General features: G+C 38.8%; 1 protein-coding gene across 2 annotated transcripts; it reads right to left on the reverse strand.

The window, feature by feature from the left end:
- Positions 1 to 2,322: 2,322 nt before the first annotated feature.
- Positions 2,323 to 25,674, reverse strand: AGPAT5 (1-acylglycerol-3-phosphate O-acyltransferase 5). 2 transcript variants are annotated; one of them, XM_087916292.1, is made up of 9 exons: positions 25,004 to 25,630; positions 21,421 to 21,490; positions 19,923 to 20,038; positions 17,968 to 18,057; positions 16,690 to 16,780; positions 11,222 to 11,383; positions 7,587 to 7,710; positions 6,221 to 6,428; positions 2,323 to 2,471 (listed from the first exon to the last, which is right to left on the reverse strand). In XM_087916292.1, exons 1-9 carry the CDS (start codon positions 25,220 to 25,222, stop codon positions 2,454 to 2,456), a joined length of 1,098 nt encoding a protein of 365 aa, XP_087772418.1. In that variant the 5' UTR covers positions 25,223 to 25,630; the 3' UTR covers positions 2,323 to 2,453. The 2 variants fall into 2 exon arrangements, with proteins under 2 accessions (XP_087772418.1, XP_026550991.2); XM_026695206.2 differs by lacking the exon at positions 2,323 to 2,471 and having other exon boundaries at positions 4,368 to 6,428; positions 25,004 to 25,674.
- Positions 25,675 to 26,145: the final 471 nt, after the last annotated feature.

The raw sequence follows: 26,145 nt of genomic DNA on the forward strand, positions 1-26,145 counted from the left end.
AAGCTTCTGTCCATGTTTTGGGTATTCTTTTCTTTAGCATAACTTCGTTGATAACTTCTAGTAGGTGAAGATTCAATATTTCCTGGAAAGTCTTGTAAAACTCCACTGGTAAGCCATCTGGACCTGGTGCTTTCCCAACATTCTGTTTTTTTAAGGCTTCTGTTAATTCCATTGTTATATTTCCTTCTAGCATTGTTTCAATATCTTTAGGTATCTGAGGTAAATTCGCTTTCTGTAAATATTGCTTAACTTTTTCTTCTTGAATATTCTCTTAAAAGTACAATTTTCCATAGTAATCTTGTATAATTTTTCTTCTTCTCCTCATTTCCATAGCAAACATGCCCTTCTTCATTTATTAACTGGCTAATTCTTCTTGATTCTCTATCCTTTCTCAGTTTATAAGCTAGCCATCTGCCTGGTTTATTTGCATCTTCAAAGTAACTGTTAACATTTTTAGTTTTTTGTGCTAGTTCCTCTTTTTCCATTAGTCCCATTTTATATTTAATTATATCCATTTTACTTTTAATGTCTTTTTTTGCGGGGACTTCTATAGATCTTTTCCCAGTCTTTTATAATCATCCTCCAATGTTTTGAATGTTTTTTTCTGTTTTATATTTCAAGCTTCTTGCGTAGGCCTTCATCGTGTCCCAGAGATTCTGTAAAGATGTATCCTCTTTTCCATTTTCTTTAAAAAAGAAAAGTTCTTTCTCTATTTTCTGTTTAAAGTCTTTTTCTTTTAATATCATATTATTTAAGGTCCATCTAGATCTCCTCTTATATCCTTTCCAAATAATTGTCACTGGATTATGATCTGCCCAGGTGCTTGTTTCTATTTCAATCTCTTGTATGTTGGCCAGTAATTTGGCTGACATCCATATCATATCCATATCATATCTATTATAGACCATGATGCATGTCTGTTTGAGTAAAAAGTGTACACATTTTCCACATTTCTCTCTCTCCATGCATCTTTTAAGTTAAATTCTTCAGTTATTTGAAAGAAAGATTATGGTAGTGTCTTTCTAGCTTTCTTTGTTGATTTCTGCGTTTTATAGTCCAACCGATCATTAACTATTCCATTAAGATCTCCTATCATACAAATATTAACATAGTCCAATTCAATTATTTTCATATGTAATTTCCTGTAAAATTTTTCTTGGTTATCATTCAGAGCATAGATTATAATAAAAAGTGTTTTAACATTATTGTCCATTATTTCCACCATCAAAATCCTTCCATCATCACCTGAGTAAATTAATTTTGCCGAAATTGTATCTTTAATATATAAAACAACACCTCTTTTTTAAGTTTGTGCCAGTGATGTAAATAATGTCCCTATTTTTTTTGGCTTCAATATATATTCATGTTGTTTTTTAATATGTACTTCTTGTAAGCAAATTATATCAAATTTTAATTTCTCTAATTTATTAAATACTTTCCTTATTTTAGTAGCCAAATTAAGTCCATTTATGTTAATCGTAATCAATTTTCTTTCATCCATGTTAGGCTTTGTGAAGGGGTTTTATTGCTCTAGAAGGTCTTAATTCTCGTTGCTCTCTGGGTACACCACCTACTGCACCTTCTTCTTTTTATTTTTCAATTACTGCTATACATTCCTCTTGAAATTCAATTAATGACTCTACCTTTCTTGCTTCATCCTCCTTTTCTTTGAAATATTCTAAGTAGAATAGCTCAGCTTTTGCAACTGTGTCAAATCTATGTCTTTGTTCCTGCCAGGTGAACAAGAAGCCTTGTGGCATCAGCCATCTGTAGTTTACTTCTCTTTTAAATAGCTCTTTGGTCAAAATAAGTATTCTCTTCTCATCTCTCTTACTCTTCTTGGTAGCTGTTTCAGCACCACAATTTATCTTCATACTTTCAAGTTTTCTCTCTTGCCACCTGCAGTATCTATGTCTTGATAATTTTTTTTAGTGAATCTGATATGAACTTCTCTTGGTAGTCTGTTTCTCACTGCATATCATGTATAGACACGGAACACTTCATCCATCCCATCCATCATCTTCTCTTTGGTTATCTCTAACACTTCTGCCAGTATTTCTGTCATTATTTCAGCAAGATTTTCACCTTTTTCTCCTTCTACATTTTGAAATCTTAAGTAGAATTCTGATTTATCAATTTCCCATCCTAATGGTTCGCACCTGGCCTTCTCGACGTCGCTCAATCAAGTATCAATATCTCCAATTTTCTTGTCCCTTTGTGTATCTTCTTCAATTTTTTAAATCTATCTTCATATTTCATCATCATCTTTTGAATATTTTCTACTTTCTCATCTATCTTTTCAGTTCTTTGCTCAATATTCTCCATTCTCTTTTTAATCTTCTGAATTCCTTGCATAATCATCTTTAATGTCACTTCCTTCTCTTTCTCCTGTTGTATGATTGTCTGTATTGACCATATTGGTACTGAGGAAGCTGGGGCTGTTGTCTTTCTGCTCATCTTGTAGTGCTTACCTGTAGAGAGGGAGAGAGAAAAAAGAGAAAAGAAAAAAGAAAAAAAAAGGAGTGCAGGCAGGCAATTGCCACTCTAAAAAATAAAAAGGGAAAAAGAAAAATCTTCAGGCACTTATGTACCTGAATCCAATTATTTCTCTTAATAAAAGAGAGAAAAGGACGAGGATAAAAAAAAAGTAAAAAATTTATGTTCTAGTTTCTGGAATAGAAGGTTGAAGTCTAAATCTAAAAATCCAGCTTGCGGGGGCGGGGGGGGGAGTAAAGAAGGAGAAGAAAAATAACCAAAGTTAAGCCAGCCAGTGCCACTGAGTATCCAAGGATCTTTAATAAATCAACTCAATGTTTGTAGTTTCAGTATTTTCAAGGTCACTTCAATCTTCTTTCTTTCAACTTCAACTCGAAGCTCTAATTATTTATAGTTTCACAGATGGGCACCTGCATAAACAATCTGCCATGCTCATCCCACTATCTTTTCCAGTGCAAAGCTCAGAATCCTTGAGTATAGCACAAGTACATAAACAGAGGAAAGAAAGAAACAGTACATCCAAGCCTCTAGATGGCAATGCTACTTTTTTTCCCTTCACTTTCACTCCCCCGTCACATATCCAAAACCAGGAACAAAAAGAGAAAATGAAATCCTTCCTTTTTTTAAAAAAAAACTCAAATCCAAAAGAAGAGTCTTAATCAAAACAGACTTTCAAAAAATTGTTAAAAAAAAATAAAAACAAAGATGGAAAATTTAAAAGAAACCGGTCCAGTTTAAAATTCAGTAGCTTTACCAAATTCAAAGTTCCAATAAAAAGGTGAAAAAAAACTTTCATTTCAACTAGCTTAATTTCGCCGCTTAAACTCTTTTCACTTCACTTTTAATTTCACTTTAAATCTTTCAGGGTGTTCTCTTCAAGCAATAAGTAAAAGTTCATCTCACCAAACTGACACACTTCCTTTCGATCTCTTCCGTTCCGGAGCTGTCCCAGCTTCAGCAGCTTGAATGGCTGCCTCTCTGCCACCGGCAAAAAGGCTTCTCCTGGATTGACCAGGGACTTTGCGATGTCCCTGGAATCGACAGGACGTGCCCTAATCAATCACCATCTCTACGGGACAATTTAGGTCCGTCAGGACCATCTAGCAATGGAGATATCGATGGCGATCTTGGAGGATCGTCGTACCGCCGTGACACCAGCTCCGCCCTTTCAGAACCTGACAAATTTCTGAAGAGGATTCCACCACACAATTGTTTCCTAAACCTCCATGAGCATGCATCCATTTTCTTCAACTAAAATAAAAACTAGCTACTGAATAAACTGAAATAATAAAATTAAACAAGACTACTTTCACTCCATTTATAATTGACTTTCCAAATATGCTTCTAAATTTGTTTCAGTCAAAGGAACTGAAGAAATTCTGGGCAGATCATTGCAAGAGGCTAAAGTGAACTGGCTCCTGAGACTTGTCGACCTGAAGTTTATAATTTTAAATTTGTAACTAACTGTTCTGCCTTATTAAACCAAAACAGCTGAAGAGAAGAATATTAATCTAAACACAGCCAATGACAAGTATGTAGCCTTCTGAAATGTGCTTGTTTTGACATGGCACAATATATCACTCTAAATATTCAAAACTTTCCTCCCATAAAATTTGTTACTAGATTTTTCCATTAATCTGAGAACAAAAAGTCAAACATTGAAGCAGATGAAAATGATCATCTACAGAATAATAAATACATTAAATAATTTTAGGATGAATATAAAGAACAATTAGTTTTTCTTTACATACAGGAGTAAAATATGTTTAATATTATTTTTAAAAAACACTTCAAACCTGATCATTTAAGAACTTTTTGTATCAAACACTTTGAGGTTTAGCAAGGTCAAAAAACCGGAAGTTCAGGAAGATTTTAAAAAGCCTTTCATGTTTTTTATTCTAATATTGGAATCATGACATTTTCCCTTTGTTCTATATAAAACAGGAAGTATAAAATAGCATCTCTTTTCCTACTAGATACAGAATAAACAGATGCTACATTTTATGAAATTGTATACTGGTAGGTCTCCAAACAGTGACCAGAAGTTCTCGTCTTTTTCACATTTCAAACCACAGAGCTCAAAAACCCAATCTCCTGTTCATCAGAAGCATCAAGGGCAAAAACTTTCAAAGTATCCAAAAGTAAGACTGAATAGTAATAATTAGACTGCAATTCAGGACCATGTCGAATGAAGGCACATATTTTATATTTTGGCAAGAACATACAAATATTCCGCATTTCCATAAAATGTACTTTTCATTGCACAGCAGCATTGCTTACTTCAGTTTATTCCCATTCCACCATTAACATTGTCCATCTCTATTTGTTGTTTCACAGCTGGTATATTCCCAAACTGGATTGTGTGTTTGTCTTGTTAACGTGAAGAGACCTGTATAGGCAAGTCAATGTACCTGAAGCAGCCTGGCTAGACAGGAACTTGTAGTATCCATGAACTTTTCTAGTGTTTCTTAACTGGCAGTTTAGCTGAAGGGTTCTAGAAATTTGGCAAACTTATAACAATGATCCTCAGTTAGTGCATTATCTATTTTGAATATATAATTACTCATGTACAAATTCAAGGTGTTTAAATAAAAACTATACTTTTTTGATAAAATATATATATATATAAAACTGAAGTTAACTAGCCACATAACGGGATCAAAATTTCATTCATTTATTAAACTCATCTTTCCATAAAGAGTTTTTCACCTGTTTTTTTTAATAACCTGTACTAGAGCAACTTTTCAAAACTGAAAAAAACATATCTAGATTCAAATAGAGAAAAATGTATCAATAGAAACCAGTTTGGTTTTTAAGTTTATGATGTAAGAGCTTTTGTAATAAACTAAAAAGCAGAAAACCTTGCCAGAAATAAACACATTCATCTAAAATAATGCTAGAAAATCCACTCACTGCTCCCTTTGAACCAGTCTAAACACATACATGTTATATGTAGGTAGATATATATTCATGGTAGAAAAATATGCTGCTAAGCCTTTACTATCTCCTCTGTTTTTCCCCAAAATCATAATAAAAAATCACATAATTTACCTTTCTTGCGGGGGTGGGAGTAAAAAATCCCAGCAACCGGTGTGTTGCCTGGTTGTTGGGTGGGCGTGGCCATGGTGGGCATGGCCTACTGGAACTTCTTATTTCCAGCTGCTGGCGGGCCTCGAGAGCCCAGGGGAAGCAGTTTTCACCCTCCCAAGGGTCCAGAGGCTTCCCCCGGGCCCCTGGGAGGACAAAAACAGCCTCCCCCGGACTCTGGAGGCCCACCGGCAGTTGGAAGCTGGAAACAGGCCTGTTTTGCAACTGCCGATTTTGTTTCTGGACTTCTGGAAGTTCCATTTTTCTCCCTCCCAGAGCCTCCGTGAAGACCCTGCACTTGCCTCCATCAAAAATGGGCCGCATGGAGACTCCTGGGAGGGGAGGGGTGAGGTGGGCGGGGCCAGCTGGTCAGTTAAAATATTGGTTCATTGAACCAGATGTAACTTTAACATCCGGTTCACTCGAACCGGTCTGAACCGGAAGAATCCCACTCCTGCCTTTTTGTCATAATTCACCACAACAAAAATAGATTAACAGAGTGTGTTGATACAATATTCAACTGATAAGAATTTATTTAAATGTTTAATATAAATTTAAGAAAGAATTTGATGCTATGTGCAAAGCAAGAGAGAAAAGCCACTGAATGAAAGTGCAGTTTTTATGCTTTAATACTGACCCAAAGACAGCCTAATAAGCTCCCATATATCCATGTTTTGATGTAAAGTTTCCTTCCAGACTCTGTCAGTAGCATGCTGGCAGTCAAGCCGCTTAAAAATAATAAGGATGGCACTGTTTTCTGGAGACTTAGTTTGGAATGAACACTTTTCCCAGGGAACCTATTTCTTCTTTTAGAATCTTTTGCATCATAAAATTCTATTAGCAATCTAGGAACAAGGAAAAAGTTTAAAAATGAGATTAATTTATCATATCCTTTTGGTTAAAAGCTTTTATACAATTCTCTGATTATCTCTGATAATTTATCACAAATACTTTCCTCCAGGCACCATGACTTTTGGGCTGAAATTCTTTCTTTCATGAGTCAAGGACTGAACTTTTTAAGCTTCATCTGCAAATAGCACAATTTTTTCTAACAGTGTGTAATCTGGCCAGACTTATTTTCAGGGCTGTACAAAGCATTAAAAGAGGTGCTATGCAAAGCAATTTAGCACATATGCAGCATCTCTCTCTGAAATGTTCAAGCAGTTCACAACCCCTGGAAGGAATATCGCCAGCTCTCTTAATATCTCTGTAGATTTTGTTAGCAATTCCAATGGAAGTGTTCATGTCCTTTTGAAGTAGCTGCCTTAGTCTCACAAAGGATGCAGCTGTTTTACTCATCAAAAACAGCCCTTGGTTCATACTGATGTGCTTTGTGAAGGACCAATTCTGAATGCTTTGCACAGCTCTATTTTCCTTAAGTAAATATAAATAATTAAAGTGACTCAAATGAAAATGACTGGAGCTTAAGCGAAGCTATATGGGTGCATTTATTGTACCAAATAAACCCAAGTTTATTTGTGATAAGTCACAACTAACTAAATATGCACAGCACTCAAGATAAAATCAATTAACTTATTGCATAAAAAGGCTAGTCTGCTATTGAATCCATATGGATGTGAATAACCTTTACTTTCAGGCAAAAAAACTTAATCAAATTTGAATCAGTATATCCACATCTATAAAAAAAATATTGTTTTGTTTTATAGATCTGGATATACTGATTCAAATTGGTCCAGGTTTTTTTTTTTGCCCTGTAAGTAAAGAATATTCACATCAATATTGATTTATAGTTACAATCACACAGTACCACAACATTAGTTTGAGTGATATTTCCCACTCTTATAGCCACCGATCTCATTACCTTACTCTACTTTCCACACTCAAATCTTCCCATGTGTAACATAGCATATAACTTATACACCACAATTCTGTAAAATGTTAAGCTAGCAACATTTATTATTAATACAAGTAATATAGTTGCTCTTTATTTCTAAAAATAAATCAAATGCTCCAGATACAGAGCCAGGCCTTTTACCACTTACTTGTCCTTGACTTCAAAACGTTCATGAAGCCATCTTCTCATAAATATTTGTTCTTTTGGAATGTCTTCTAGTTCAATTCGTTCAAAATAGATATGAAGTCTTGGGCACTCCTTACAAAGAAAGTCTATAATCCAGAAGGACATTATAAATACTTTCGTTACAACATGATTAATTTCAGTTATTTGTAAAATTAAAGGCTAACTTATTTAACAACCTTTAAAACTGATCCAGGTTTCAAATCTGGATTTTTAGACTCTGATTTTAAACTCTTTTTAAAGCCACGCTAGCAAATATTTTATTCTAAAAGGCTGCATGTATTTCTTTCAAAATAAATTTTAAAAATTGTGTAACAAGAGCTATGATTTTTTAGAATATGTTTAAATATAACATGTTTCCCCCAAAATAAGACCCTTATATGTCTTATATTTTCCCCAACAAAAAAGACACCAGGTCTTTTTGGGGGGGGCGGGGGGGCGGGGAGGGATGTCATCTACTGACTCACCTCACTTGCATGCATCGCACCCAGCCTCTTTTTCGCTATCAGAAGCCGTCAGGAAGGACAGCAAGGCTTTCCTGATGGCCTCTGCAACTGATAACAGAGCTCTGGATTGATATAGAGCACTGTTATTGGCTACAGAGGCCTTCAGGAAATCCTTTCTGGCTGCAGCAGAAGAAATGGGCAATTATCCAAAGGTTAATAGAGCAGCTCCACCGCTCCCACCCCCACACTAGCTTAATTTTTACCTGTGCACCTTGGAATTGGTGGAGTCTTAATGAGGACTTATTTTGGGGGTAGGGCTTATATTGGGCGCATGTGTAAAAATCAAGCTAGGACTTACTTTCTGAGTAGGTTTTATTTTCGGGGAATCGTGGTATTAATTGCTAACGTTTTATATTAAACATTGATAATATTCAAGAAAAATAATTTCTCACATTCCTATGTGACTCTTTACAGTATTGCAAATACTCACAGGCCTCATTGAATGGAAATGACAAAACAGACTGTTGGTTTAATTTAGTTTAGTTAAAGAACAAAAACAATATGAAATATATTCTTTCTTGAAAGATACAAAATAATATAACATTTTCTTACACTTTATCTGTTAAATGGAAGTGGCCAGATAGATAAATAGATGACTCATATGAATGTATCCTATTTTATTTTTTACCTGTATATTCTGATATGAAATGAAAACATCTATGTCTTGTTTCAAATAAATCCCTAGATTCCACTTTCAAAAAAATGTATCTGTTTTTAGAACATTATCCTTAAGATTACGATTAAAGAAACCCAACAGAAAAATGACAATTTTTCTATAAAAGTTAAATGCAAAGTTATGTATACTGAGATGTATGTGCCGAAGCCTTATTTTCTCAAAACTGTAGACATAAATAAATGTTTTTAAGCCATTATTAATAAAAACAATAAAACAGGATAGAATGCTGTTCTAAGAGCATATTGAAAAGTAAAGAAAATAGCATTTTCTGAGGGGAAAAACTGCAGATATACATATACACACATAGAAATAAACCAGCTCCTCATTGCATGCTTCTTAAGATCATAAATCCATTCCCGATCTTCCCCCAACACACTCAGAACAAGGATGGCTATTACTTGATGTGCTGCTCTGGGCATTATTCAGTCATAAAACAAGACTTTATTGTCCATCTGTGGTTAAGGAGGGACATGTAGCCTGGGTAGGCCCACAGCAAATATGCAACTCTCTAGCTTTCTATTGTACCCTTCCAGCCCCAGCACTCTGAGGTCCCCTTTCCAAAGTTGGTAGCAAATCCCCAATTATTAACGATAAATATAGATGCTTATGTAAGAGATATAAATACACAAAAGTTCAACCCAGTGATATAGGAAATGAATGGAATAACTTTGACATATTAAGTATCAGCAAATTCAAATGGATACGAATTTAACATTCTCAGGAGATCCTACACTGTATTATTCAGGACATGAAAAACAAAGAAGGAAAAGCAGCATTTTCACAGTCAGAAACAATAAGAACAATACTTGGCTACAATACAATCACCGACCAATTACATCAATTAGATTTTGCAGACAACTCTTTAATCTGATCAATATATTATTTTTATTATTTTAACCTGTGCTCCAACCAATGATACGGAAGAAGAGAATGTTTGTGAGTTTAATGATCACATTAAATTTGAAATGGGTAGGACATTAAATCTGAAATTGAAATTGATGTGCAGCTTGTGATTGTAGACTGGAATGCCAATGTTAGAAATATCAAGGAGGAAAATGTACTTGGACTCTCTGGGCAGAGGAAAGTAGAATGGTTTGGGGAAGAAACATCAATAATGTGTGTTGTGCTGATGATATTATACTCTGAGTGCTGAGATTGCCAATGAACTGCAAGCTCTAACAGTGAAATCAAGCAGCCTGATGACAACAAGGGAATAAGACTACATATAAAGATCAAACTAATAACAATAGGTATAGCATCAGCCTTAGAACTACAAAAGAAGACAGTGAAGTGGTGGATGGCTTTTGGATTGACCATTGATGAAGGAAGTAGCAATAAAGAAATATGCCATAGACAAGACTTGGTTGAATAGAAATGAAAACTTGTAAAATACATTCAGATGTCAGAGATCAGAGATGTTGCAGATAATGATTTTCTCTGTGATACTCTATGGAAGTGAAAGTTGTATTTTGAAGAAGCAGGATAGAAACAACATTGATGTTTTTCATATCTGATGGTGGAGTAGGCTCCTGAGAATACTATGAATGGCACAGAAAACAAACAAAATGGATCACAGAACAAATCTCACTCAAGGCAAACATGGCCAGATTCATATTATCTCATTTGGGACACATTCTGGGAAGAACTAGTTCTCTGGAGGAGGCTCTAATGCTGGGAAAGGTGGAAGGAAAGGGAAAAAAGAAGATAAGCAGCAATAAGGTGGGTGGACTCGATTACAGCAGTGATGGGTACATGGCGGGAAAACCTGAGAATACCCATCTATGTGGTCGCTAAGTGTTGACACTGAACTGTTGGCACGTAGTCAATCAATGAGGGTGCCTGTTCTGTGAGGATGAAATGTTCTATTTTCATTTTTATTTCTGCCCTTCCCCTCCTTAAATCCATTTGAAACACATTTGGCCTCACATGTGGTAATGCTAGCTATAAGAGGTAAGACTTCACTCTTGTCCTGTTAGGAGAGACAGATCACGGAAGTCACAAATTATGTCTGCTTTTACACACTCAAAAATAAACTGCTATTCTTAATGTTAAGTATATGCTAACAAAATATAAATGATGTAACTATATAATTAAAACATAATATAAAAACATGTATAAAAAGAGAAAGAACAAACAAAGAACTCTCCTCTCCAGTTTAAAATCCAGGGCAGCAACAAATCAAGTAAAATTCTAGATTAATGTATTTGCCGGCCAGTAGAAAGACAACCTAAAATGGAAATAAGCCATTAATTGGAAATTTAGAAGTCAAACAAAACCCTGAGCCCAACCATATACCATTTGGAGAACAGGAAAAGTTTGTGTTGAATGTTCTAGAAATTCCACGAAGGATGTGGATTCTCCCAGTTTGAATCAGGCAAGAGAAGGCTTTTTCAAAGTAATTCAATAACACCTACTCACCGGTCATGGATGGTGCCAATTTCCTTTGTCCTTTATGGTCTATAGTACCTTCATAGGCTACTGTAATATCATAAACTGCATCTAAGTAGCTCTTCATTGAATCAATAGCAACGTGAGTGGCCTTCACCCGTGGAGTAAGGACATGTTTCAGTACTGGGAGACCTAACCAAGAGGAAAGGCAGAGTGAAAAAGATTTAGCAGGTTGCCCAGGAAAATGGTAACATCTCTAGATCCTGCAGGTGACATCTATAAAACCAGCCATAGATTCTGATTTTCCGTAGAGCCAAGCAAGTATTTTTATTTTTCCTTATCTTTGAGGAGAATGATCACATTATCACGGGTCAGTTCAGTGAATCATAGGGCTTATTCTAAAATGCATGTAAATTCATAGCATTCCATTAAGCCTCCATATCTCTTCAAGATACACATTTAATTTGCAGAGAAAATATCCAAATGTTCTCTATTCACTGAACAAAAAGAGCTGTTGTGGCAAAACATATTCCTCAATAACTAATCATGACAATTGTTTTCTTCATCATGGAACACAAAATATGTATCCCAAGAGTCCAATCTGAACATAATAAATAAGTGACATGTGAATGCAGTTTAGTTACAAATCTACACCGTTCCAAAACTGCAAAAGAATATAAAATATTGTCAGGTGTTGCATCCATGGCACATAAAATTAATTTCAAATCAACTTCAAGACTTGGAAAAAAATGTTCATGAGTTCTTCAAACCCTAACACGTTTCTTATATATCTTCTTTTATAAACTTTTAGACATTTTATATTTATTCTATTTTATTTGGAAAATTTATATTGTTGCCTACTCACTCATGGCAGCTCACAGGAAATACAATCCTATATAGAATCTTAACCAGTAAATTGTAACTCAACTCAGCAATTTTTTCCTTCAGTCTTTGCTTCCAGAACTATTGTTATCTTTTGTTTATGCTCCAGAGGGCTACTTTTAACACTCTACCTTGCTTTGACCATTCAGTCATGACACCAGTGTCCTGATTGGGTATTGTCTCTCAAAATGGCAATGCAGGGCACCTCCTCCCAGCTGAAATTCTGGAAGACTTGGAAAGAGATAGGCTGGAAGGTGTAAGCAGAGTAAATTGGAGATGATCTCTCAGTCTTAGCCCCAAATTTTTTTTTCAACTGTCAAGAGTGATAAGTTTAGGAATACAGGTAGGTCTTGATTAGTGCAGTTAATGAATCCTATGAAATGGTCTCATTACTCAAATTCACACTGTTAATAGTGATATTGCTACAGAACTGCTTTTAGTTTGACATAAATAAGCAATGCCATTGATCAATGCTATCAGAATCAGGGCAACTGCACTACCCCTATCATAAGTTGGGCCTTTAAAAACATTTGGGAAGGAGGGCGGAGCTGACATCGTGGCAGTACGGCAGAATCCTTAGGTGTCCCTAAGGAGGATGCCGAAATTCCAAGAGACGGTGGTCCTATGGACCTAAATCATTATTAGGAATGGTACCTGAAGGTTATAGTAAAGAAAAGAATCTACTTAATTATGCATGTATTAACAGCAGCTAGAATTGCATTTGCTCAAAACTGGAAAAGTGACAAGATACCGATAGAGGGAAAAATAATTGAAAAAATATTTGAATGTGCAGAAATGAATACATTAACATGAGAAATCAAAGAAAAAGAAGAATCTGAATATTACATGATATGGGACTTATTTTACCAATAGGTAGAAAGTAAAATAAACTAAAAGGGACTAGATGTATCTATAAAGCAATAAGCGAAACTAGAGTAATAGATATACTGGATACTACTTACATTATATATATGGGAATGTTATTATTGTTACGTTGGTATATTGATAAGAATATTATTAGTAATTGTTAAGCACTTGAAATATGTACCTAATCAACACACAATTGAAATTGAATGGATTTATTATATATGAAAATAAAAAAAAATAATTAAAAAAATTTGGGGAGTGTGGAAGATCTGACTACCCGCCCCCATCCCCAAATCCTGGCTCTAACAGCTTATTGTATGCCATATGACTGTGAATTTCTGGTAAAGCATTTGTAATCTATTCATTTCACTTTATCTTCAGATGCTGTTTTATGCACTGCTCAAAAAAATAAAGGGAACACAAAAATAAGACATCCTAGATCTGAATGAATGAAATATTCTTATTAAATACTTTGTTCATTACATAGTTGAATGTGCTGACAACAAAATCACACAAAAATTATCAATGGAAATCAAATTTAGCAACCCATGGAAGTCTGGATTTGGAGTTACACTCAAAATTAAAGTGGAAAAAAACACTACAGGCTGATCCAACTTTGATGTAATGTCCTTAAACAAGTCAAAATGAGGCTCAGTAGTGTATGTGGCCTCCACGTGCCAGTATGACCTTCCCTACAACGCCTGGGCATGCTCCTGATGAGGTGGCAGATGGTCTCCTGAGGGATCTCCTCCCACACCTGGACTAAAGCATCCCCCAATTCCTGGACAGTCTGTGGTGCAATGTGGCATTGGTGGATGGAGCGAGACATGATGTCCCAGATGTGATCAACTGGATTCAGGTCTGGGGAACGGGCGGGCCAGTCCATAGCATCAATGCCTTCGTCTTGCAGGAACTGCGGACACACTCCAGCCACATGAGGTCTGGCATTGTCTTGCACCCAGGGCCAACCGCATCAGCATATGGTCTCACAAGGGGTCTGAGGATCTCATCTCGGTACCTAATGGTAGTCAGACTACCTCTGGCGAGCACATGGAGGGCTGTGTGGCCTCCTAAAGAAATGCCACCCCACACCATTACTGACCTACTGCCAAACTGGTCATGCTGGAGGATGTTGCAGGCAGCAGAACATTCTCCATGGCATCTCCAGACCCTGTCACGTCTGTCACATGTGCTCAGTATGAACCTGCTTTCATCTGTGAAGAGCACAGGGCGCCAGTGGTGAATTTGCCAATCTTGGTGTTCTCTGGCAAATGCCAAACGTCCTGCACGCTGTTGGGCTGTAAGCACAATCCCCACCTGTGGACGTCGGGCCCTCATACCACCCTCATGGAGTCTGTTTCTGACCGTTTGAGCAGCCACATGCACATTTGTGGCCCGCTGGAGGTCATTTTCAGGGCTCTGGCAGTGCTCCTCCTGTCCCTCCTTGCAGAAAGGCGGAGGTAGCGGTCCTGATGCTGGGTTGTTGCCCTCCTACGGCCTCCTCCACGTTTCCTGATGTACTGGCCTGTCTCCTGGTAGCACCTCCATGCTCTGGACACTACGCTGACAGACACAGCAAACCTTCTTGCCACAGCTCGCATTGATGTGCCATCCCAGATGAGCTGCACGATCTGAGCCACTTCTGTGGGTTGTAGACTCCGTCTCATGCTACCACTATAGTGAAAGCCCTGCCAGCATTCAAAAGTGACCAAACCATCAGCCAGAAAGCATAGGAACTGAGAAGTGGTCTGTGGTCACCACCTGCAGAACCACTCCTTTATTGGGGAAATCTTCCTAACTGCCTCTGCTTTCCACCTGTTGTCTATTCCATTTGCACAACAGCATGTGAAATTGATTGTCCATCAGTGTTGCTACCTAAGTGGACAGTTTGATTTCACAGAAGTGTGATTGACTTGGAGTTACATTGTGTTGTTTAAGTGTTCCCTTTATTTTTTTGAGCAGTGTAGTTTAGTTTTAGTTTAGTTTACTTTATTGTCATTGCACTTCATACAACCAAATCAAACACCGTCTTCAGTGCACATCATGACCATGAAAATAAACACAAACACACATCCTTCACAGATTGAAAACCCCCGACACCGCACGAACACTGCACTATACAATAGAATTCAACAGAGCTACTGCTCTGGGGTAGAAGCTGTTTTTCAGCCTATTTGTCCTTGTTTTTATTATTCTGTACCGTCTGCCAGATGGCAATAGTTCCAAAAAAGGGTGCCCAGGATGAGATGGATCTTTTAAGAATGTTTTGAACTTTCTTAAGGCAGCAGGAGCTATAAAGCTCTTCCAAAGAGGGGAGAGGGTAACGAATGATCTTCTGGGCAATGACGTTAACTCTCTGGAGTGCTGTCTTATCTGCCACTGTGCAATTGGCAAACCATACAGAAGTGCAATAAGTTAAGATACTCTCTAAGGTGCAGCGGTAGAAGGTCACCAGCAGTTTTTCATTCAGTTGTTGTTTTCTGAGAAGTCTCAAGCAGTATAATCTCTGCTGCGCCCTTTTGACCAATGCTGCAATGTGAGTACCCCAGGTCAGGTCCTCTTTTATAGTAACACCCAGAAACTTAAAACTGGCCTCTTGCTCCGCTCAGTCTCCATTGATAAACAAAGTCTGGATGTCTGATCTGTTCCTTCTATAGTCTACTATAAGCTCCTTGGTCTTTCTGGTATTGAGGACCAAATTATTGTCTCCACACCATGAAAGCAACTGTTCCACCTCAGGAGATGAGTCCCACTACTGTTGTATCATCTGCAAATTTAGTAAGAGTATTAATAGTGTGAGTGGGAATGCAGTCATGCACATAAAAAGTATAGAATAAGGGACTCAACATGCAACCCTGTGGTGTACCAGTGTTAAGAATAAGGGCTGAAGAGGTATGATTACCTAATCTGACCCTCTATGAGCGGCCAGACAGAAAATCCATAATCCAAAGGCAGACTGAATAAGAAAGTCCAAGGTCCAGAAATTTAGACACTAGTCTCGTGATGGTGAACCTATGGCACGCGTGCCACAGGTGGCACGCAGAGCCATTTGTGCCGGCACGCGAGCTGCAGACAAACTTACCTCACTGCATATGTGCACGCCTCACAGCTGATTTTCGGCTGGTTTGAGGCCTTTTTTGGCCTCCCAAAGGCTTGAGGAAGGCTTCTTCAGGCTTCTACAAGCTTTGTAGGCCGAAATCTAGCCCCATTTCATCACTTGTGGTATTTTTGGAAAAACAGGAAGTGATGAAATGGGGCTAGATTTCGGCCTACAAAGCTTGTAGAAGCCTGAAGAAGCCTTCCTCAAGCCTTTGGGAGGCCGAAAAAGGCCTCAAATTTGCCAAAAGTCAGCTGTGAGGTGCAGTGCAGGTAAGCGGGTGGGGTGGGGTGGGTGGTGGGGTATTGTATGTGCAAGTGTGGGGGCATTGCGGCGCGCATTGCCTTCTGGGTGCTGGCACGCGAGCATGAGCATGCAAGCATGTGCACCATTTTTGGCACAGGAGCCCAAAAAGGTTAGCCACCACTGCACTAATCTATGTGGAAGAATTGTGTTAAATGCAGAACAAAATCTACATCACATAGCCCTTCCCCCGCTGTTCTAGATGAGTCAAAGCAGTGTGAAGAGTGATGGCTATTGTGGCCTCTATAGATCTATTTCTTATAGTAGCAAAGAGGGAGAAAACTAGTTTAAATAAATGGAAGTCTGTCATGCTTGTCTTTTCATCTCAAATCCGCTTTGTTTCTCTTACCTTCCTTATCAGCATATGCCTGACTATCTGCAATGACTTTGGGCTGCTCTGGATCGTAACGTGTTCCTTCTGGGAAAATCACAAAGTACATCTGTGGAATTAAATATATATAAGTGTATGTGTCCATGTGTACAAATGGTTTTATTAAGTAAAACAGTTCAGCCTCAAGACTGAGAACTGAATTACAAACAAGTTGTAAGACCCACTTCTATGAGGTTGCTCCAGTCAAGTCTTAGTTTTCTTCCAGCCCTGCATCATAACAAAATTACTTTGTGCTTCTATCAGTTCTCACAAATGTAATTTGTGAAAGAATGTAGAGCTCACCCACGCTTGCTGCGCTAAAGCAAAACTCGATTCATTTAACATTAGCACCCCATAATGAATTATTTGGACAATAAGGCTGAATTGAAACTATTTTCTTTTGTTTCTTTAATGTCTTTCTTATTCTCTTTGCTGTTTAATAATACAAATACTCTAATACAACAATGCATTAATCATGAAGTTAATTTTTTATGAATATAAACTTACATTAATATTTTGCCACTACAAGTAGTCCTTGACTTATAATTATTTGTTTAGTGATGGTTCAAAGTTACAACTTCTCAGGAAAAGTAACCTACAGACCATCCTTTAAGTTGCAATCAGCATACCGTCCCCACAGTCACATTATCACTATTTGGGCACTTGGCAACTGGCTCACATTTATGACGGTTGCAGCATCTTGCTATTTGTGACAATTGGGGAAGCTGGATTTGCTTAACAAATCATGCGATTCACTTAATAGCAGTAAAATGGTCATAAAATTGGGTCTGATCATGTGATGGCTTGCTTAAAGACTGCAACATTTAGCAGCCAAAATTTTGGTCTCATCTGTGGTTGTAAGTCAAGGACTACCTATCCTATTGCTTAGGGTTGTTTAAAAGAGATATATATGACCCCTCAATAGAATTAACAGGCTTTTTTAAAAATTGAGTTTCTTCAGCCTAATTTTTCTATGTAAACAAATGCCAGGACTTTTCCTGGAAGGTACAGATGTTTTATCCTTCCAGTAACAAAACAAAGAGAACTGCTTAAAACAGTTCCCTCACTTCTCAGAAGGAAAGTATAAACCAGCATCCGATTCTGAAAAAAATGATTTGACTCCTGAAGTTTACTTTTGTGTCACCTGATATGATAAACATATGTATGCACACACACATGCAGAGGGAGGGGGAGGGGAGGTGGGGGGAGGGAGGAGAGAACTTGTATACCGTACAAAGTGGAAATAGAGAAGCTTACTGGAGTTTTTGTTTTCATCTGCATATGCAACTTGTTCCTCATTTTCTTTTCATTAAATCTGGCACTTCGTTTCACATACATTCCACCATGCTAGTATATAAACAAATTGAATATGTTTGTAACTCTTAATAATTCATGAAACAGTAGTTTGATACTCCAGAATAATAAAAAAATAGTGTACTGTACCAGCATTTTCCATGCTGAAGGGTAAGCAGCTTTCTATACTCTTAAATTTGCTTTTGCAGTGATAAGAACATGCAGGTGTTTTTGCTTTTATTTTATAACGTTTTTCTATTCAAAAAATAGGAAACAGAAAAAATACAGTTTTTTCTATAAGAGTTGATTTTACAGTATATTGATGCTAGATAAAAGAAAGTTTCTCTAAGTGTAGGAATCTGAGCTATGGTTATTACTATGCCAAAGTTCTAAAGTATTAGGACTATTATATATATTAAGCAGTGAAAAATTCATAGAGGTCCAGAATCCCCTATTTCTTTTGTCTCAAAAGTGAGGCTCCAGCCAAATTTTACATGCTTATCTAAGTAATACAATGCAGGGTAGTGACAAGATCAAGGGAAGTACTAATACCACTCTATAAAGCCTTAGTAAGACCACACTTAGAGTACTGCATCCAGTTTTGTTCACCACATTATAAAAAAGATGTTGAGAATCTAGAAAAAGTACAGAGAAGAGCAACCAGGATGATTAGGGGACTGAAGGCTAAAACATACAGCGAATGGTTACAGGAACTGGGCTTGGCTAGTCTAGTAAAGAGAAGGACCAGGGGAGACATGATAGCGGTCTTCCAATATTTGAGGGGCTGCCACAGGGAGGAAGAGGTCAAGCTATTTTCTAAAGTGCCTATAGGCCAGACAAGGAATAATGGATGGAAACTGAACAAGGAGAGATTTAACCTGGAAATAAGGAGAAACTTTCTGACAGTGAGAACAATCAACCAATGGAACAGCTTGCCCTCGGAAGTTGTGGGAGCGCCATCACTTGAGACTGTCAAGAAGAGATTTGACTGCCATTTGTCAGAAATGGTGTAGGGTCTCAGGCGGGGGGTTGGACTAAATGACCTACAAGGTCCCTTCCAACTCTGATTATCTGTTAAATCTGTTAAAGGCTTTATCTGTGTCAGACACTGACTTTAATGAAATAAATGTTGACATTTCTTACATGGGAAACCCAACTGTGTTTGGTTCAGTGGCTACTTAGGTTGTAAATGATGCCAACTTGCCTGACTATAATTAATGCCATGCAGTTTACTTCTAAATCAAAGTAAATCTAATTAGGATTGAAATATTTTGCATTTTTCAGGGCATTAGCCAAGATACTCTCTTGCAGCACAATGAAAGTACTGTAGCAACTTTAGCCATTTATTATGGCAAAAATATTCACATTAAGGCGAGTTTCAAATAACAGGGGAGGGTGGATTAGTAGTGGAGCAAACACTGTTTGATTGGGAATAGCTTGAATCAGACTGAAATACATTTCTTTTGTGGCATACAAACAAAATCAATTAACTCTGTAAGTAAATCAGTCTTCTATTTCTTTTCCTTCAAAATATGCAATGGTAATTCATTGTTAAGATAGAATAACTATATGATTTACTTATAGTTCTTATGCTCTATGCTTCAATAAGAAAGGATGTGAAAAATCCTTTATTGGGGATGATATTTTACTGAAACTAATGGAATTTATTTCCAAATATTTTTCAGAATCAATTGTCTAAAAAATAAGCAGTAACTTCTGGCTACTTTACATTACTACAAACTTTTTTGTGTGATGGGTGGCTATATGATAAAGAACTGTATTGTTTTTAATATTTTTTCTCAACTAGCTTGCTATGTAATTGCTTTTGTTATATACCCCCTACAGTCATTTTATGTGAGATGAGCAGCTATATAAATACGATAAACAAATAAAAATACAGAAACATAATTAAGATTTACCTGAGAAAAATACCACCCGTACAAAGGAAGCCATTTTAATCCATCTTTCAAAACATATCGAATATGTCCAAGAGTATTTTGCCTGATGGCCAACATATCTGCTATTATCCAATCAACTGCAAATCCAGAACACAAATATTTATAAATATAACACATCCTTGGCATCACAATGCCAATTCTCTTTCCTGAAAAACAAATGCTGCTAAAGATCATGAATTGAGCTTTTCAGTTACAAAGAAAAATAAGTTCTTTCCACAATTCTATTTCTTCTCTTTTTAGATTTTGAACTTTCTATTCTCAGTTTATTTCTTAATTCTCAATAGAAAAGTTTTAAATGAATATGATGCTATTTAATTCACTTCACTAAAATTCGAACTCATTTTAGTATAGTACATAACAAGGTCTATATAAACTGTCATTTTATAAAATGTGCTCTTAAAAGCTGAATTAGAAAAAAGATGACTTGTGGGGTATAAAGTGGTTTATCAATGAAGTTAATAACAAACAGGAAACTTTTGTGACAAAATCCAATAGTAGTTTTATAGTGGTAGAAAGTGCTTCTATTCCCAGAAGATGGCAACCAAACTCATCTCTCCTATCTGACTCCCTCATCTGTTTGAACCATTTTACATGCTACCCTACCGAGTCTCCATCTTTTCAAGTATTTTTTCAATATAGACAGGGAATTATAAAGAGCAGGGAAGAACTGGAGAAAATTTGATATCTCATCTTGCAAGAGCACCAAAGGAAAGGTATTGTCAAGAACTTTAAAAGCTTCACTGTATATAGAAAACTTGTCCTTTTAAATTAGGCTTCTACCATAACGTACAAAAAATCAAACTTCTACCAACTCTTACACATTTTTCAATTTTCAGTTGTAGACATTTGAATCTGAATGTTAGTTCTACATACAGGTAGTTCTCGCTTAATGACTATCTGAAATTACGAACACCTCAGAAAAGATGGTGATGTGATCACAATCTGGTTTCTTGGCAACCTGTTCACCCTTATGACTGGTTGTCAAGTACCCTGTGATCATGTGATCACCCCTTGCAATCCTGCCTGTTGGCCTCTACAGAAAGTTGATGGGGAAGCTGGCAAGAAGGTTGCATAGTGCTACCATCTGGCAGCCTCTCATTCTGGGGGTTGGTTGTGCTGTTTTATGCCTTTCTGGCTCTGCAGAGGCAGGAAAGGAGAATGGCCACCTTCATGTCTGCTTGAACCTCAGCAGTTGACATATATGAAGCTAAAATCCCTCAACAAGCATGGAGAGGGACTTCATTCACTTAATAACCCGTGAGATTGTTTAGTGACTGCAACCGGGAATGGTGGGATTGTGGTTGTCAGTGAAGCGGTGACATGGGCATCTCATTTCAATGAGCAAAACTCAAGTCCCAATTACAGTTTTTAAGGAAAGACTACTGTACTTCTACTTCATTCATTGTAATCGTTAACATTACAAAAAAATGCCTTATAGAGAAACCAGCAATACACAAACCTGCACTTTGATGATTTGATATCCATACCACATTCTCTTTATTTTTTGGCAAATCACCATACAGAATTATCTAGGAAGGGAGAAAAAGTACTTAATTAGCCTTATTATATAAAAATAAATTTAAAATCGAATCTCAAATTTGGTTTCTTCTTTTAAAGATGAATAATAAATCTTATTCAAGATTCCCTTTTCCTCCTCAATGCAGCATTGGTCTACTATAAGGGTCTCCAAACCTCGCAACGTTAAGACTTGTGAACTTCAACTCCCACTATTCTCCAGTGATCGTGGCCTGCTAAGGTATTCTGGGTATTCTGCTTGCAATTCTCATTACTGTGAGAGGCTGCACGTTGTGAAGAACAAAGCGAGGTGAGGGGGTGGAGAACAAAGCAAGGCAGGAGGTGTGGAGCTGTCCCAAGGGCCCCTCATCAGCCAAGCCACCCATGCCAAATTCTCACATCCCCCCTCAGGACAGCCACATCCCTTCACTAACCTGCTTTCCAGCTCCGTTCTCTGCAGCGCATTCAGGACAAGAAAAGTAGTCTATTGGACTACACTAAAAAATAAATAAATACTGGTAGTTCATACCTTCCAACTTATCATGAAAAAAAAGTCTTGCTAAATTGGAAGGTTTTTTTTTTTTTTACCGTAATCCCACAGACTACTTTTCTTGCCCTGCATGTCACAGTGGAGTGGGAAAGCAGGTTAGTGAAGGGATATGGCTGCCTTGGGAGAGTGGGTGGTGGTGGTGAGGGATCTCTGTTTGTTTGTATGTGAGAGACAGGGAGAGAGAACATTGCCGCCAGCCCTGGATAAACTCTCCAAGGTTGGATCTCTCTCTTTCTCTCTCCCTCTCCCCTTCTCCCTTTCCCTCTCTCACACACACATCGTCCTTTCCTTGGGAATGTCACACAGAGGTACATCCCAGGATTGCAAGGCTGAAGGCTTCGGATGGAGCATTTTAGGGATGTGTGTCTATGCTGCAATTCCAATAAAGAATCGGCAGGAAAATGGGGAGGGGGGTTTTCCTGCAGACAGCCCTTTCTTTGGGATCGCCGCATAGACCCACATCCCAGGATTGCAAGGCTGAAATGGAGGGGGGGTGGATTTTCCTGTGCAATCCTGCACAGGGAAGTTTGCTCCGAAGCTACATCAGTGCGTTGCACTGGGAGCCCTCCACGGTTAATACCAGTATTGAATTGCGCGTCTTGCTCCAGTGACAGAGGTGCAGGCAGGGGGCTCGGTAGTCAGGGAAGATGGGGGTTTAGGGTGCAAAGGAGGAAGGGGCGATTTCCCCACCTCGTCCATCCCACTGCAGGCCCGCCATGGAGTTTGTGCAGGGCAGCATGACCGCTGGCAAAGGGGGCCCTAGTAGGCCGGCAGCTGGGGAGGTGCTCTGGACATCTGGTCCGAGATGCCCAACCCTCGCTGGCTCAGCAGGCCGCAATTAAGGGGCTAAGCCTCCATGAGGCAACTAGGGAAGGGAAGGGCTGCCTCCTGTACTGGCCAAGCCCACCTCCTTCACTAGGGCTTATTTTTTGGATAGGTCTTATATTAGCCCCCCCCATCAGGCTAGGCCTTACTTTTGGGGTAGGTTATATTTGGGGGGGAAACATAGTATATTATGCAAATCCAGGAATATTCTAACATATGTAGTAACTGAGGTATAATTTCATTACCATGGCAGTTAATTAAATTCTTTTAAATAAGTACCACTTGCACCAACAGAGCATGCAAGCTGTTTTTAGAGATAAGCAGTTCATACTACTTCATAATTTAGGTGGAGTTACATCATAATCAAGAAACAAGACTTCTAAATTTATGGGGAAAAATGTAAAAAATAGAACGCTTTCCTATAGTTCTTACTGACATGCAAGGTGTTTGTGTGTCCAAAGGATTACTATATTTTGCTTTTTGATAAATAAGAGTAATTTCAATCATATAATTCCCCACTTGAAATTTGAAATCTTTGCAATCCAAACACATAGCAAACTATCAGAAATCAACATCACTTGTGTATGTAGCTTTAAGCATCTAACACTGCATCTCTGCAATATAAATCCAAAATTTGTTGACAACTGAGAATTGTAATTTGATGAAATTAAAATTATTCATTAAAACTATAATGGAGTCTGTGGGAATGTAAGAATGGAAAATATATTGTAATCAAAAGTTATAGCTCCAGCAGCTGCTTGCAACAGTTATGCAACAAGAAAGTTAAAGGGACAGTTAAAAGCAAGTTAAAACCTGTTGCTGATACTGTGTAATGAAAACGTTTTTTAATTAATCATCTACACATTAAACATTTAATGCAGTTTAATTCAGGTGATTCAGCACATATATTTACTCTGAAAAAAATGGGGAGAAACTTTTAAAATCATTTTTGAGGGGAAAAAACCTACAGTTAGCTTAGTTAACGAAAGTCCCTGTCCCTAAAAACTGTTTTAGGGGCCAGTTCTATTACAGTTATTATATCAAAACGTAAGCAAAAAGAATAGTAGTTTGAGTGGAATAGCATTCTTCAGAATGATACTCTGGTAATTCAGGCATCAGCTCAACTGGATTGTTGTCAGAAAAACTGTAGGAACAAGTATTGAGTTTACTATATGAAATGTAAAATATAAATCCAACAAAAATAGATATATTCTAAGGTTCAACCTCCAAATCTGCATTACACCACCCACCGGGCAGCTCTAACTAGATCATTTCAGAGAAATCCAATGAGACCATGGCAGTATAGTGGGAATAAACCTTGACTCCATGCAGGTTTTAAAGCTGGACCTGTGTCCCTTGGTAAAATACTGATTTCAACAGAAAAACAGGACCATGCCTCTGCATTTGCTCACTTCCCTATCTATTTTGCCAGCCAGCCAGCCAGCCAGGTCCTAGTCAATCAGCCAAAATCAAGATTTATTAATTATTTGATTTCTATAGCCACCCATCTCAACACACATTGTAACTTACGTACATCAACATTCTTTCAGTCCCTCACTTCTGATCTATTGTCTCTTTTCTGGGCAATGAAAATAGTGACAACTTTCAGACTGAAAGGCAAGTCAGTCTATAGTGCATTAATGGTATTTGTGCCTTAGTTTTATGCTACAGAGAAAAAAATGTCAGGAAGACCTGGAAGCAGCGGCTGCTGTATTTGCTACCTTGCACAGGCACCCTCCCTCCTTTTAGGTTTTGGGAGGGAGAGAGGGAGAGCTGTGTCCGCTGCAGCTGTCACAACTCATAATCTAAAAATCCTTCACTATCCCTGGTGCCAGAGGGAACCCTGACAAGTGAGGTCAACAGCTTGCTTTCTTCCTTCTTGCCAATACTTGCGATGCTGGCTGATTTTGAACTGAGCACACAGGTAGACTCTGCCTCTCCGTCTGCTGCTTTGGGAGGTTACAGCTTAACCAGCCCCCCGAAAGCCTCCCCTGCGGGTTCCTTTGCTTGGGCTAGGAAGCCTGCAGCGGCCTCTATCTCCATTTGTTCCCCGGTCCCTTTCCAGCCTCTCTCGCTGGGCTGGGCTTGGAGGGACAAGCGGGAAAACAGAGAGTCCCAGCCTCAGCACACCCCGTGATCCGCCCTGCCTCACCTGCACGCCGGTGTAGTGCTCGAAAAAGAAGAGCACCATGCTCTGGTAGATAGTGTAGAGCCGGTCGTCTACCTGGTGGTAGAAGCGGGCGGGCAGCAGGGTCGAGAGCAGCCGCCAGGCCCCCCAGGCCAGGATGTAGGTGGGCGCGGTGCCCAGCATCACAGCGGCGGGCAGCACGTAGCGCAAGGAGTAAGTGTGCAGCAGCAGCGACAGCAGCATTTTCTCTCCTCCGCCCGGGGCTCTTGGCACGGGGCGCGATTTGGCTTCAGCTCCTCTCGCCGCTGCACTCAAGCGCCTCTGCTCCTTCTGGTGACTGGGGGCTCCGACTACTGCCGAGGGAGGGGAGGAGAAGGAGGAAAAGGAAGAGGACGGCCTCAGCCCTCGGCCGCATGGCCCTCCGCAGCCTAGGCGGAAGCAGCATGGGCGAGCACGGAGAGGCAGCCGGGTGGAGCTCACGGAAGCCCGCGCCCTCAATCAGCCGGCGCTGCCATCACTCCTCCCCTCCGCTTTTTTTCCATCTCCGCGACGCTGAGGAGGGCGAGTGGGAAGCGGCGACCGCGACCACCAGCCAACTCCTCCTTGGTTGTCGGGAGCCGCCGAGTAGACTTCCGGGCCTTTCTCCACCTTTTCCCCACGTTTTGGAAAGGCGCGAATAACCGCGGGGAAGGGAAAGAGCGGCGGCGGAAGGCTGAGCCGCAAAGCCCGGAATTAGGCGACTCGGAGTGACCCGTCCTAACTCGTGGAGTAGCAGGAGCCACTAAAGTTAGGGCAAAGAAGAGTAAAATGGACAGTAAAAGCAGAAGCTGAAGGACGAGGGGAGTTCTGCTCTCTGCTCCGCTTTTCCAAACTTAATTTGCCCTTTGGTTGTTGATAGGTCTTACTGTTGTTGGAGAAATGGAAATGAAACAGCAGATCTTGCAAACTTTGAGGGCCCGCAAAGAGAATTATGAGAATCGGTTTGCGGTACTGTTAAGGCCCCGGAATAGAATCTGGCAGATTTTTAGTTCTAGGCCCTCCTTAGGCAGCTGGGTGATCTTAGAGCAGTCACTCTCTCTCAGCCCTAGAAAGGAAATGTCCGGACACTTCCATAAACTTATAGGGAGATTTAATATACAACCTATATATAGTTATGTTTAATTTGT

Source organism: Pseudonaja textilis, chromosome 1 (genome assembly GCF_049901715.1).
Source record: "Pseudonaja textilis isolate UNSWEBS1 chromosome 1, rPseTex1.2, whole genome shotgun sequence".
NCBI lineage: Eukaryota > Metazoa > Chordata > Lepidosauria > Squamata > Elapidae > Pseudonaja > Pseudonaja textilis.

What these genes read in the sequence shown, in the direction of transcription:
- AGPAT5 (XM_087916292.1), bottom strand. Translation starts at nt 25,222, where the DNA reads ATGCTGCTGTCGCTGCTGCTGCACACTTACTCCTTGCGCTACGTGCTG. An exon ending in GGCATATGCTGATAAGGAAG is followed by an intron (nt 11,384 to 16,689) that starts GTAAGAGAAACA and finishes CCTCTTGGTTAG; the next exon opens with GTCTCCCAGTACTGAAACAT. An exon ending in ATTGGCACCATCCATGACCG is followed by an intron (nt 7,711 to 11,221) that starts GTGAGTAGGTGT and finishes TCTGGATTATAG; the next exon opens with ACTTTCTTTGTAAGGAGTGC.